The 14,314-nt window shown below is 41.6% G+C and overlaps 1 protein-coding gene across 3 annotated transcripts in view; it reads left to right on the forward strand.

Annotated features, from left to right (window-relative positions):
• THSD4 (thrombospondin type 1 domain containing 4) overlaps nucleotides 1-14,314 on the forward strand; it is a 411,334-nt gene that overhangs the window by 317,475 nt on the left and 79,545 nt on the right. For all 3 annotated transcript variants that reach the window (XR_013979370.1, XM_080980690.1, XM_080980691.1), the window contains one exon: nucleotides 11,092-11,296. Coding sequence is in view for 2 of the 3 variants with exons in the window: in XM_080980690.1 (XP_080836816.1) it covers nucleotides 11,092-11,296 (205 nt within the window). In the remaining variant the exon portion in view is untranslated. The remainder of the gene's footprint in view (nucleotides 1-11,091; nucleotides 11,297-14,314) is intronic.

A 14,314-nucleotide genomic window follows, 5' to 3' on the forward strand; every position in this document is an offset into this window, starting at 1 on the left:
CTCATTACTAATCAGTTTTTTCTGGATGATCCTAGAGGGATTCAAGTATCATAGGGGAGAGAGAAATCTCAATCAACTTTCTTCACACTTCACTTATCTTTTTATGCCTCTATCTTGTCCTCTTGTACCATGCTTCTTTTCTAAACTAAAACAGTAATAATAATAAATATATAAAAACTTCTGTATACAGAGCTACTTGCTGCCTTCTGGTGTCCTCTAAAAGTCAGATAGTTGTTTATTTCCTTGACATCTGATGGGAGGACGTTCCACAGGGCAGGTGCCACTACCGAGAAGGCCCTCTGCCTGGTTCCCTGTAACCTCACTTCTCGAAGTGAGGGAGCCGCCAGAAGGCCCTCGGCGCTGGACCTCAGTGTCTGGGCTGAACGATGGGGGCAGAGATGCTCCTTCAGGTCTGAAGCCCTTTAGGGCTTTAAAGGTCAGCACCAACACTTTGAATTGTGTTCAGAAACATCCTGGGAGCCAATGAAAAGCTTTCAGGACCAATGTTATATGGTCCTGGCAACCACACCCAGTCACCAGTCTAGCATTCTGGATTAGTTGTCTGTAGTTTCCGAGTCATCTTCAAAGGTAGCCCCACGCAGAACATTGTATCCTCTGTTAATGTGCCTTGGAAAAAGAACAGTCCTCAAAACATAACTCATGTAGGACAACCCCCCCAAAGTACCGAGCTCAGAGTCTTACTCCTCATGTGTGTGTGTGTGTGTGTGTTAAACATCAGTTTGATCTGGTTGCAGTTTCTAGCTTGCTTACTCACTTTCCCTTTCACTTCTCAGCTTCTCACTTCACGTGGCTGTGATTTTGATGCAATGTTTGATGCTAGAGGTGAACTGAAAACGGGAGGCTGAAAATTTTCAAACAGTTGCTCTCTCTTGAAAAGCAAGAAGGTTTAGCATCCACTTTCCAGTGCCTCAGTGGCCTTCTCTAAGAAGCTACCTTGTGGCCTTAACTCACCTAAGTTAATATGTGAGTTATGCAAATTGCTAAGTGCAAAGTTATGCAATATGCAAATGATGCTTCCCAAAAGGATATGGGAGAATGTGATGCTAATGTCCAATACCAAGATGAAGATCTACCAGTCTTGTGTATTGAGCATGCTGCTTGATGGAAGTGAGTTGTGGCAACTTACAAGCGCCGGGTGTGACGCCTCAGTGCCTTCCACATTCACTGCATTAGGAAGATTTGGGCATCAAATGGCAGGACAGAGTGTCAGACAAATTTGTGTTCTCCCAAGCACATAATCCCAGCATGTTTGCACTCTTGTCTCAGCAACATCTACTCTGGCTTGGTCATATCCACAGAATGGAAGATGGCAGGATCCCCAAGGATGTGCTCAACAGGGAAAAGGCTTCAGGCACCAGGCCTGCTTGCAGACCAACTCTGCACCACAAAGATGTCTGTAAATGTGACATGGAGGCTGACAACATCAACCCTGCCATGTGGGAATGCCTTGCAGATGATTGGAGACAGGTTGTGCAGTCATAGCAGTCACCAGAGGAGGAATGACTGCTGGGACGAGCACAGAGAGAAGAAATGCCTTGGTGCATCTGCAGCAGGACAATGGGATGCCTTCATCTGCCCCAGATGCAACAGTACATGTCTCTCCCTTATCAGTCTCTAAGGCCACGGCAGGCGGTGTAACCTTCCAACAGTTTCACTTTAGGGCAACAGTGGATAGCTTAATGAAGATTAGAGGTATCAGAGAATTCTGATAAAAACAGAAATGTTAATTAAGTTAATATAACAGAGGACACATAAATCAACCTAAGAAGTTGAAGGAAAAATGTACATTCTTTCACTGCATTGGAATAACAAGTTTCATGATGATGCTCAGCCTTAGGCCACCTTCAATTTGTTGTAATCCTATTAGTATTTGTAAACAGCTGTCTTTATTTACTTTATTGTGGCTTATTTGTTAGAATCTATGATTTTGCTGTTTTAATGATTTAAACAAAGTATTACAAAATCAAAAAGAAAATGGAAATGTTCACATCTTCGCCCTGTATCCAGAATCGGGTGTCGGGTCACAGGTCCGCTCTCTGAGACACTGAGGCGTACCTGATGACAGAAATGAGAATTAGGGGTGAAAAGAAGGCAACGTTGACCCCTGAAAAGCCTTGCGAGGGGATCTCAAGCCCCAGAAGTACCAAGCGGTGCAGGAAAGGGGCTTCTCGATCACTCCAGCACTAATTAAAAGTGATGGAGGAAGGGAGAACCTCAGCGCTCAGAACAGGGCATTTCTGGCTGTGAGACACCTCGAGGCTCGAGCAAATCAGTGCTAAACTTCTCCATAAATTGGAATTAAAACTACAACTACTGCTTTTCAACAACAAAGAACAAGTTATGCATAACGGAGGTACATTTAATGAAAAGCAATAATTTGGAACTAAAAATTAAAGCGCGAAGGAGAAAAGGAGGTCCACCTCAGCACAGTTTTAATAACTGTGGAAAAGAACTTTGTGAAAGAGAAACTCAAAAGCGAAAATTTATTACATATTTTAAAAAAGTATAAAATTTGGCTAGCCTAAACACATTTTTGAGAGGGAAAACAGACTTATGTGCAGCCCGACCCTTGTCAGAGACAGCAGCTGGGCAAGAAAAGAAGGGGACGAGGATCGTTTACCCCAGCAAAAAGAAGGGGCCGGATTGGAGCGGACAAGGGGACCAAGGAGAGGACTTTGCCGCTTGGAGCGGGTTTGTTGGTGGGACCCCCAGCAGCGGAGGAGGGCCGACGTGGGACGGCAAATGGATGGAGAGTGAGGTGAGGGATGACGTGGGACAGCATCGGGACGGAGAGCGGGGTAAAGGGACAGCTTGGGAACAGAAAAGAGAAGGAGAAGAGGACGGAAAGGACAGACAAAATGGAGATCTACAGGGCATGAGTCAGCTTCTTTATTGATATTAATAGCGGAAGTGGATGGAAGAGGAACCAAAGAGAGCTGAGTTGGAACTGAACAGGTTGGAACACCGAGAGCCATCTCAGGGAGATAAGCGAAACTGCACACAATTAGATCTTTCTCTGCTACCCTTATTTTTTAAGAACTCTTCTATTATATATTGATAAATCCTTAATGAATTGACTGTGTGTGTAGACAAGCAATAATAATTTGTGATAGAGATAACTGTGGGTAATAAATTGTATATAATTGAGGTTTGCAAATCAAAAATTTGGTATAAGGGGTAATAATTGAAGCAAAGAAATTAGGAGAAAAGTAAAATAAAGTAAGAAGAGGATAGAGAATGAATTAGAGAGTTGGGGAAAATAAGAAAAGTATATTAATTGAATTGAGAGAGGAAAGAGGCGGGGCACAATAAAAATTAATATGAAAAATTAAAAAATCAATTACCTGCAGGGAATAACCAATTGAAGTAAAATTTTAGAAAATAGAATAAATGCAAGAGGAAGACATAAAAAGAAGTTATTGGAAAGCTTGAATATACGTGGCACAGATATATAAGGAATCCAAAATGACTACAATTTTTTTTTTAAAAAAAATACAAGCCATGATAGGATTGACGTCTGCCTCTGGAACACAAATTAGAAGACAATCAATAGTAGAGGTAGACCCTAATGCTGACATAAAGGAGCTGATCTTAGGAATGTAAGAGACCTAAGCGATAACATTAAAGCTCTGGACAAAAAACTAGATGAAATGGGGAATACAGTGGTACCTCGGGTTACATACGCTTCAGGTTACATATGCTTCAGGTTACACACTCCGCTAACCTAGAAATAGTGCTTCAGGTTAAGAACTTTGCTTCAGGATAAGATTAGAAATAGTGCTCCGGCGGCGCAGCGGCAGCAGGAGGCTCCATTAGCTAAAGTGGTGCTTCAGGTTAAGAACAGTTTCAGGTTAAGAACGGACCTCTAGAACGAATTAAGTTCTTAACCCGAGGTACCACTGTAAAATAGAACAAAACTCCAAACTGATAATAGATCTCTCAGGTCAGATTAAAGACTTGACTGTCAAAAATAAAGAGCTGGATAAGTCAGTGCAGGAGCTTAAAAGTAAAACCTCTAAACAAGAAGAGGTGGTCAAGAAGATCCAAAGTGATCATAAGGATATAAAGAGAAGCCAAGGAAAAGTCAAGGAAGAAATTACAGATCTGGAAAAAATACAGGAAGAAACTTGGGATGCAATTACTACACTGGAAATGCACCAACGAAAGATGACATTGTGTTTTACGGGCCTAGCAGAACAAAATTAATGGACTATGCTGAACTGGATAAGATGACAGGAAGGATTTGAAACTGGCGGAATCAGAGATTCCCAGAAGACTGGGGTAAATATGTGAACTATTTGAAAAGCAACTGTAATCAACAGATTACGCTAGTAGGACTACAGTAAGTTTTATAAGGCGAAACGTATGAAGCATTGCAAATTAGAGAAAGAATAGTGATATCAGTTATGAGTTAAGGTAATAGTGGAAGTGAGAAATGTATATTTAGTGATTAGATTGGAAAATTTTCAGATGAGATTGATGGAAGTCAAAAAATTGTATAAGATGTTAAAATAAGTTCAATTATTGTTGAAAATGATATGTTGAAAACTAATAAAAAATTATATACAAAGGAAAGTTTCTCAAAAACTTTGGAAAGAATGCATGAATTTGATCAAGTATCAGGATTCAAATTGAATAAAAACAAAATGAAGTTGATGGTAAAAAATATGGGTGACCAAGAAAAACTTGAATTCCATCTGGTCTGATGATAATGAAAAAAATTAAATATCTGGGAGTTTGGATAACAACAAAAAAATATCAATCTATTCAATGATAATTACAATAAGATATGGAAAGAAATTAAGAAAGATATGGAAATTTGGAATAGGTTAAATCTGTCCCTATGGGGGAGAATCTCAACTATTAAAATGAATGTGCTGCCCAAAATGTTGTTCCTATTTCAGATGATCCAAATCATAGGGGGGGACCAGATGTTTCAAGAATTGGCAGAAGGTGTTATCCAAATTTATCTGGCAAGGTGAGAAACCCTGAATTAAATATAAATTACTAACAGATATAAAGGAAAGGGGGTTTCGCCTTGCCAGATCTAAAGCTTTATTATGAGGCCTCATGTTTGTGTTGGCTAAAAGAATGGATGGCTCTGAAAAATACAGGTATACTGCATATAGAAGGATGGGACAGCAGATATGGATGGCACGCATACTTAGGTTATGATAAAGTGAAAGTACACAGGGAGTTTTTAAATCATATAATTCAAAAATCTCTATATACAGCGTGGGATACATATAAAAACTTGTTAGAACCAAATAAACCTTGGTGGCTCTCACCTATGGAGGCTTTCTCAGTAAAGGGAAAGAATATGGAATAAAAATGGACAATGTACAAAGAAATTCTAACGGAAGAGCCTAAGCAACTCAAATTTTAAAAATATGAAGAAATTAGACATTATTGTATGGACAGGTTACAATACCACCAATTAAACGATGTGTTTAAAATAGATAAGAAAATCAGATTTGAGAAAGAGATATCAAAACTAGAAAAAGAATTATTACAAAACAAAAAGAAAACATTATCAAAAACATACAGACTCCTGCTGGAGTGGGAGGTAAAGGACGAAGAGATCAAAGACGTGATGATCAAATGGGCAAAAGAATTGGGCACTCTATCCAGATGTAGGATTGGGAAAGATTGTGGCAAAAAAGATTTAAAATTTACGGCCTGCTATACAATAAAAGAAAACTTTATGAAAATGCTATATAGGTGGTACATGATCCCCAGCAAATTGGCTAAAATATATAAATCAAAATCACATGTATGCTGGAGGTGTAATCAAGGGGAAGGAACGATGTACCGCATGTGGTGGGGTTGTGATAAAATAAAAAAATTCTGGAACACTGTCTATGACAAATAAAAAAAAAATGTTTCGACAAACATTCGAGAAGAAACCTGAAGCCTTTCTTCTTGGCATTATGACAATTGATATACCCAATGACAAAAAAAAAGTGTTTCTATATGCTACAACTGCAGCAGCAATGTTAATTGCTAGGAATTGGAAGGGGGATAAGACACCAACAAAGGAAGAATGGCGAATCAAATTATGTGAGTATTTGGAATTGGCAAAAATGACAGAGGCAATTAGGAACCAACCAAAACAAAAATTTAAAAAAGAGTAGGAATGTGTAAAAGACTATTTAGGAAAACATTGCTCTCAAATAAAATCCTTGATGTGTTTCGAATAAATTTCGCAAAGTTAAGAACAGATAGATAAGTTATATTATGTAATAGAAATGTAATAAAGACAAACAACATAGTCGAAAAGAGAAAGAAGATAGAAGAAGCTGCAATGAGGTGATGTGAAGTCACTTGTGAAGAAATATTGATATTGTCTGGTTTATATATACAGTATATGTGAAAACAGTATTGGAATATGTGTATGAATAACCAATGAAAAATTTAATAGATTTAATAAAAGCATTTTTTTAAAAAAGAAATGAATAGGGTAGAATAACACAATTACATAACTAATGTGTAACTTGTGTTACATAATTTCTCCACATGGACAGTAAGACGAATCCTGTGTTTTTGGGGGGAGATGGACTGCAGTGAATTGGAAAAGGTGCTGCGTGCAAGGAGTATGGGCAGAATGGAAACAGTGCCTTCTTACACCTTTGATGATGGTGCTAGGGATCATTATTAGAAGGACTGATAATAAAACTGTCAATATCATAATGCCATTACAGTGGTACCTTGGTTCTCAAACTTAATCCGTTCTGGGAGTCTATTCGACTCCCCAAACCATTCAAAAACCAAGGTGCAGCTTTTGATTGGCTGCAGGAGCTTCCTTCAATTGGAAGCTGCAGAAGCCATGTTGGACGTTCGGCTTCTGAAAAACGTTCGCAGACTGGAACACTTACTTCCACGTTTGTGGCATTTGGGAGCCGATTTGTTCGGGTGCTAAGCCGTTTGAGTACCAAGGTACAAATCAATGGTGCAACTGCACTTGGAATACTGTGCACATTTCTGGTGGCCTCACCTCAAATGGGACAGGAAGGAGCTGGAGCAACTTCTCTACATTAGGGATCTTTTCGTTTAGAGAAGAGGCTCATGGGGGAATCAAGTAGACATGTATAAAAATTATGCATGGATTTGAGAAAGGGGATCAAGAAAAGTTTTCTCATAATACTAGAATTTAGAAATATCCAGTGAAGCTGAATGTTGGAAGATTCAGGACAGATGAAGTGTTTTTTCATGCAGTTCATAGTTAAACCACGGAACTTGCTCCTGTGGGAGTCAATGAAGGCCACCAAACTGGATGGCTTTAAAAGATGACTGGAAAAATTCATGGAGGGTCAGGCTAGTGGCTGCTGACCACAAGGGAATTGATGCTTTTGAATTATGGTGCTGGAGGAGACTCTTGAGAGTCCCATGGACTGCAAGAAGATCAAACATATCCATTCTTCAGGAAATGAGCCCTGAGTGCTCACTGGAAGGACAGATTGTGAAGCTGAGGCTCCAATACTTTGGCCAACTCATGAGAAGAGAAGACTCCCTGGAAAAGACCCTGATGTTGGGAAAGATTGAGGGCACAAGGAGAAGGGGACGACAGAGGACGAGATGGTTGGATGGTGTTCTCGAAGCTACAAACATGAGTCTGACCAAACTGCGGGAGGCAGTGGAAGACAGGAGTGCCTGGCGTGCTCTGGTCCATGGGGTCACGAAGAGTAGGACACGACTAAACGACTAAACAACAACAACCACAAGGGCTCTGTCCTGCCTTCGGGGCTGGAGGTGGGGGAAGCCACCATGAGAGCAGAGAACTAGATAGGCTTTTGGCCTGAACCTGCAGCACTCTTCATATTTTATCATACCATTCCGTAGTAATGGATTGTACCATTTTAGATTGGGGAGGTTGTGGGGCTAAAAAAAATATTAAGAAAAAGAAAACCTCTATCCAAACAGAAAAGGCTTACTTAGATATTTTCTCATTGATGTCCCACTCTTTGCCTGAAACTTTTGTACACAGGGAAGCATTGAAAATGACACCCCTCACCCATAGCTCCAACAGGCACCACTTTGATCTATGCAAGTTGTAGGCCCAACCTGCGAGGGAATGGATGGCATTCAAGATCCCTTGAAATTAATGAGCATGACTAAGTGGGAGCCATTAATTTCAATAGGTCTACTCTGAGCAAAACTTAATTGAATACCACCCCATGTCTTAGGATGTTATTTGAACCTTTCCCAGCACTCTATGGAAAGTGATGTCCTCCTTATATTGTCTCAGCTTGCGTTCTTTACCTCTTCCTGTTGTTTTGTTTTTCTTCTTTCTTCTTATAATCATCTGGTCACAATTTATCCTGATTAGGATGGAACAAAACAGGTTGCCAGCATTGCTCCATCTCCCATTAATAACTCACCTTTCCTGTTGAGCTGCAAGACTGAAAATTTTCTCCATCCTTGCTAAACATTCCAAAGCTATGATCACCACTGAGCAGCTGCCTTTAAAACAAACAGAAACTGGGGGGAAAATAACCTGCCAGAAAAATTGCTTTTTTCTTCACCCCTAAAATTAGTTTGGCCCAAGACCAGTAATATTAAGTTTTGGACCAATTACTGGTGTCTGGTCCAATATGCCATAACTCATCAGTGTTATAAATATCTGCTTCCTGCTATTGGAAGGGGGAGACTCCTGGTAATCCAACAGAATACAGAAGTTCTCTGTATGCCAATGTCTGGCAGAGCACGCCTGATTCTCCCCCACCCCCAAAATGATAGTTGAATTCAGAAGCTACTGTTAAAGAATATGATGGCAACTCTGGTAAATTATGCTGAGTTAAAATGGGTGAGCAACTCAAGGCTTGGGTCAAATCAGTTTGTAAATTAGTTGAGCCATTTCCTCCAATCATAATTCCATTGGGTTGCATAAAGGGTATATCAATGTGCTACATCCCTGAAAGCCGGTGAAACACAGTCTCCACTGAAGATCCTTGAAGCAAGAGGGTCCTTAGTATATGTGGGGTTTGCAGCCTTGTTTTGTCCCCAGGTTTTGGGTCCCAGGTTGTGGTGGTGGTTGATAAACCACAGATTCTTCTCTTGCATTCAGGGGCACCTTGCCCCAGCAACAGTGGGTGCCCAGGGCATACTGAGGACACATCGTATGGCCATGCCAATGTAATGTGCGCATGCTGTGCGCCATGCATGCATGGCCAAATAGAATATCAGGGGTGCCTTTCACTGAAAATGTGTGGGTGCCTGGGACCCCACGGCCTGCATAGATGCCGGCTATGCTAGGAAGATGGTGGCCTCTCCTTCCTTGGAGATTTTTAAGCAGAGGTTGGATAGCCATCTTTCAGAGATTATTTAGTTGTGATTCCTGCATTGCAGGGGGTTGGGCCCTTGGGCCCTCCAATTCTACAGTTCTGTGATTCTATGATTCCTTTCAGCCCTGAGTCCAAAGATCAAGGGGTCACTCCTCAGAATGAGGTATTTTATGTGAGGTAGCTGAGAGAGCATCTAAGAGGTGACATCATAGAAGTTGTTAAAATTATGCATGGCAAGGAGGAGTAGAGAAAGTTTTTTCTTTCCTGCCCATAACTCTAGAACTCATGGATGTCCAATGAAGCTGAGTGAAATAGATGAAGGTAAAGAAAGGACTGTTTCATGTAGTGCATAGTTAACTATTGTTGTTGTTGTTTAGTCGTGTCCGACTCTTCGTGACCCCATGGACCAGAGCAGAGTTAACTATAGCACTCGATTAAGGCTGCCTTGGATGGCTTAAAAAGAGGGTTGGACAAATTAAAAGAGGAGAAGGCTTTCAGTGGCTACTAGGCAGGGTGTCAAGCAGAGACAACGATGCTTTTAAATACCATTTGCTGGAAACTGCGGGAGGGGAGAGGGCTCTTGTGCTTGAGTGCTGCTTGGGGGTTTCCAACAGGGCATCTGACTAGCTGCTGTGAGCACAGGATGCTGGTCTAGATGGGCCATTGGCCTGATCCAGAAGGCTGTTCTTATGTTCTTATTTGGTGCCATTGCCGTTTGCAGCCATGACTAGAAAAGCTCTTTAAACTTAGAGAAAACATTTACCATTACCTGGTTCTTTAATTTCCCCCCATGTTTAAAGAGCATTTTGTACCACTTTATCAATGCACGGTGTAGGCACTTTCCACCAGGCTCAGAGTGCTCCACTTGGAGGAAAGACCCCTTGGCCATTCTGAGAGTGAGGCAGGGAGAGGGATGGTGAACAACAGCAGGGTCTCCCTGTTTGCCTTCATTGAATAGATTTGACTCATAGCACAGTTCGGAGGTAACTATTGGCTAATGACAGAGGTTGTGCTGGGACACACATCACAATGAGGGAAGCCTTCTTGGAAGACTAGGGCAATAATTACACTGAGTTTTCTAAGTCAGTGCCAACACCTCACATTGTGCCCAGAATAAGCTACATAAATATCAAGATGCAATAAATTATTATAAGAATATCTGAATTGGTCTGTTGTACTAAAATCCTCCTCCTCCTCCTTCCTATTTCAGAGTAACCCCATCAAACACAGTGGGGTTTGCTTCCGAGTACATATGTGTAAGATTGGAAATTCTAATTCAAGGTAACTATGGTGAAAACCTGGAGCAAGGTGATCTTCATCCCAGATTAATTAATCCAAAACACTTATGTCTCTGGCTCCATCCATAATAATCTCTGGTTCTTCCCACCACCAATGCGTGGCCCTCAACAGATTGCTCTCAAGAGAGTACAGCCCTCCACAGAAAAAAGGATGTCCACCCCCACTCAAACCCATGTGGCCCTTTCGATAAGGAGGCATAAGAAGGGGCATAAGAAGCTGCCTTGTCCTCATCCAGACCCTTGCACTATCTGGCCCTGTGCTGCCTATTGTTGTTCCTCAGGTGTGGTTTTCCTGCTCCAGTTCCACTACCTGCTTTGCATGAGTGGAGATCCTGGAAATTCTGCAAGCCAAGCATGTGTTCTTCCAGTGATCTGTGAGAACTCCCTATTAGTTTTGCTGATTTTTTTTTTAAACCAAATGCCAAGGCATTTCATAGAAGCTTTTCAGTTATCCTTGTAACTGATCTACACTTTTTGTCTCTTCTTGACAGAGCATTGGCTGTGATGACTATCTGGGCTCAGACAAAGTGGTCGACAAATGTGGGATATGCGGAGGGGACAACACAGCTTGTCAAGTGGTCTCAGGGGTCTTCAAGCACACCCTGACCAACCTTGGCTACCACAAGATAGTAGAAATCCCAGAGGGGGCCACAAAAATCAACATTACAGAAATGTCCAAGAGCAACAATTACTTAGGTAAGTCATGTTTCATTTAAACTAAAAACTTGATGTTAGGAGGTCAGAAGAGGGATAGATTGGGGTCGACCAGCCTGGCTTTGTTCCATAGTTTCAAATGCACTCAGTCTTTAAGTCCATTTTCTTTTACACTCAAGTGGTCTATAAATGTTGTGAGATAAATACATACTGACCCATTGCCTACTGATTTAAATTATATACAAAGCCCATTTAAATTGCATACAATTTGTACACACAAATACATGTATCCACATGCTTGTATTTTGCATCTTACTTAGTGAAAGTAGGGCTGAAAACAGAAGCTTGGGTTCTCTGTATCCATCTCCTGCAGCCTGTGTGATGCCCTGGCTTTGATTTTATCTTATCTGCTTTGCATCTGAAATGCAGATGTGGCCTCTCAGGGTCTCTCATCAGCTGGTTGCAACTTGTGAAAACAGGAAAGACATTTGCCTTTATGGTGTATGCAAAGTGTCTGGTAGCGGCTGGGTGGAAGGGCAGTCATGGGAACCTTCCTTCTTGGGAGGGGGAAAGATTCATTTACTGCACCAAGAGGCCTGACAGCCAGACCCTCTGCTTTAAAGTGAACCATGTGTGACAGGTTTTTAAAAGCATCCACAGGCAAAGCCACAGGGACTCTAGGGACTGTGTGAGGCCTGAAAAACCAGGGGCTGGTTCTGTTCCCATACTCGCCCCGATTCCTTTTTAGAGCAGAAATGTTGCAATTTTATGCCAGTGCTCTTTCTGTGAAATGCCGCTGAGTGGTCACATCGGTTTTAATGTTTCTCTCTTTTTAAAGCAGTCTTCCTCCCACCCCTTTCTTTAACTATTTGTTCTCTCTTATATTCAGTAGCCTTTTCCCCAATGCACTTGTCTGGAATCCTGAGTTTTCCATTTCCTTCCACTTACTGCTGCCACTATAAGCTCTGCATGAACTTGGTTTTTCTTCAGTTGGTTTTCCATTCTGTCCCCTCAGAGCTAGCAGCCATCTCTTTTCATGCTATGGAAGGGCTCTATCCTCATGGGCCAGCGAGCCTTTATCTATGCCATCACAGCTCCGTCCTCAAACCTTTTAGGCCCAAGTTTCCACCTTTCTGCCAGAATTGAACCTGGTTTCTGATTTCATCATTTTCTTGGGGGTAGCCAATGTGGTGCTCTCCAGATTTTGTTGGACTGTCACTTCCATCATGCCTGTCCATTGGCCATGCTGCTTGGGGCTGATGGGAGTTGTAGTCAAATGACACTTGGAGGATATCATGTGGACTACTCCTGAGTTGTTTGTTTGTTTGTTTATTAGCTGCCTTTTGCCTTAAGGTCCCATGGCAGGTTACAATGTTAAAACAGAATATTAAACACAGTTTAAAACAATTTGCAATCCTAAAAATAAGGTAGGTCCTTAAAATATACACCTCAAGCATCCAGAGCCACAGTCAAGAGGTATATCTTTAGCATCCTCTGGAAGCTACATAATGAGGGTGTCTGATGCACTTCTGTGGATTGCTGGCTCCCTACACATTTTCCCAAAAGCTTGCTGAAGGAGGAGGAGGAGGAAGCTTATAACTGGGCATTTATGACCTATTTGGACCAGGCTGATCTTCCTTTCCTGGTGTTCTGGCTTGAATAGAAATTGATGCCTCTTGCTCCTCCAGGGAACAGATGGGACAAAAATGCCCTTTCCCCTTGCATCTGTACTCCTGGTGCTGGCATATGAAGCCCTTCCTATAACTTTGAAGGAAAAGGTCACCAATCCACTTTAAATTAAATAATTGCAATGCTTCAGCAGTCAACCATTTCTTAGGAAATGCTCAGAGTGCTTATTCCTTTATTGTAAATGGAGCCTTACACTGTCTACTCAGAAGTAAGTCCCACTGTATTCAATGGAGCTTACTCCTAGGTAACTGGGTCAAGATTGGCCAACCTTACATTGCAATCCTAAGCATTTTTACTCAGAAGTAAGTCTCACTGAATTCAATAGCATTTACTCAACATTTATGTTCCTGATCATTCTCACAGTTTCTCTCCTCCTCCTCCTCTGTTTCCCTGACAGGGACTCAAGGCAGCTTACAGCTAAAATTTTATTCCATTTATCTGTGGAACATGTTGTACATGATCCCTTCACTCACACATTTTTTCTTTACAACAATCCTGTGAGGTACTGTAGGTTTGGCAGAGAGGGTGCCATTGGCTCAAGGTGACCAGTGTAGATGTGTATATGGCATCTATGTGTGCAGGAGATAAAACACAGGAGAAGCTTCCTGGTGTAGAGAAGGATATCTCTATTTTCATCTGAGAAATGTTGGAGGGTGTGGGCACCAGGTTTGCCACTGCGTAGACAGGAAGCTGGATGAGACGGGCCTTTGCCTAATCTGGCAGCCAGGGTCTTCTTCCCTTCTTCTTTTAAAAAAGCATTAACTTTTTATTGAATGTTATCATATATCCACAAGTGTATATACAACCCAATTACAAAGGTATTACAAAGGTATAGCCAGTGCTTTTTCTGGGGAGACGCGGGGGTACGCATTCCCCTAAACATTTTGTGAATCTAAGTTTGCCCTCATTGAGGGGCACTATTTCAATATGAGTTGGAAAAGGAGAGCACGCCTAAACATTTTTTAAAGCACTGGGTATAGCCACAAGTAAACGTGGATCAACAGAAAATAATAATGGGCAGCTCCCAATAGAATATTAAAAACATGATAAAACATCAACCGTTAAAAACTTCCCAAAACAGGGCTGCCTTCAGATGTTTTCTAAAAGTCTGGTAGTTGTTTATTTCCTTGACATCTGACAGGAGGGCATTCCACAGGACAGGCGCCACTACCGAGAAGGCTTTCTGCCTGGTTCCCTGTAGCTTCACTTCTCACAGTGAGGAAACTGCCAGAAGGCCCTCGGAGCTGGAACTCACTGTCTGGGCTGAATGATGGGGTGGAGACGCTCCTTGAGGTATACTGGACTGAGGCTATTTAGGGCTTTAAAGCACTTTGAACTGTGCTTGGAAACGTACTGGGAACCAATGTAAAT

This window comes from Podarcis pityusensis, assembly GCF_964106645.2.
Source record: "Podarcis pityusensis genome assembly, chromosome: 14".
Classification (NCBI taxonomy): Eukaryota; Metazoa; Chordata; class Lepidosauria; order Squamata; family Lacertidae; genus Podarcis; species Podarcis pityusensis.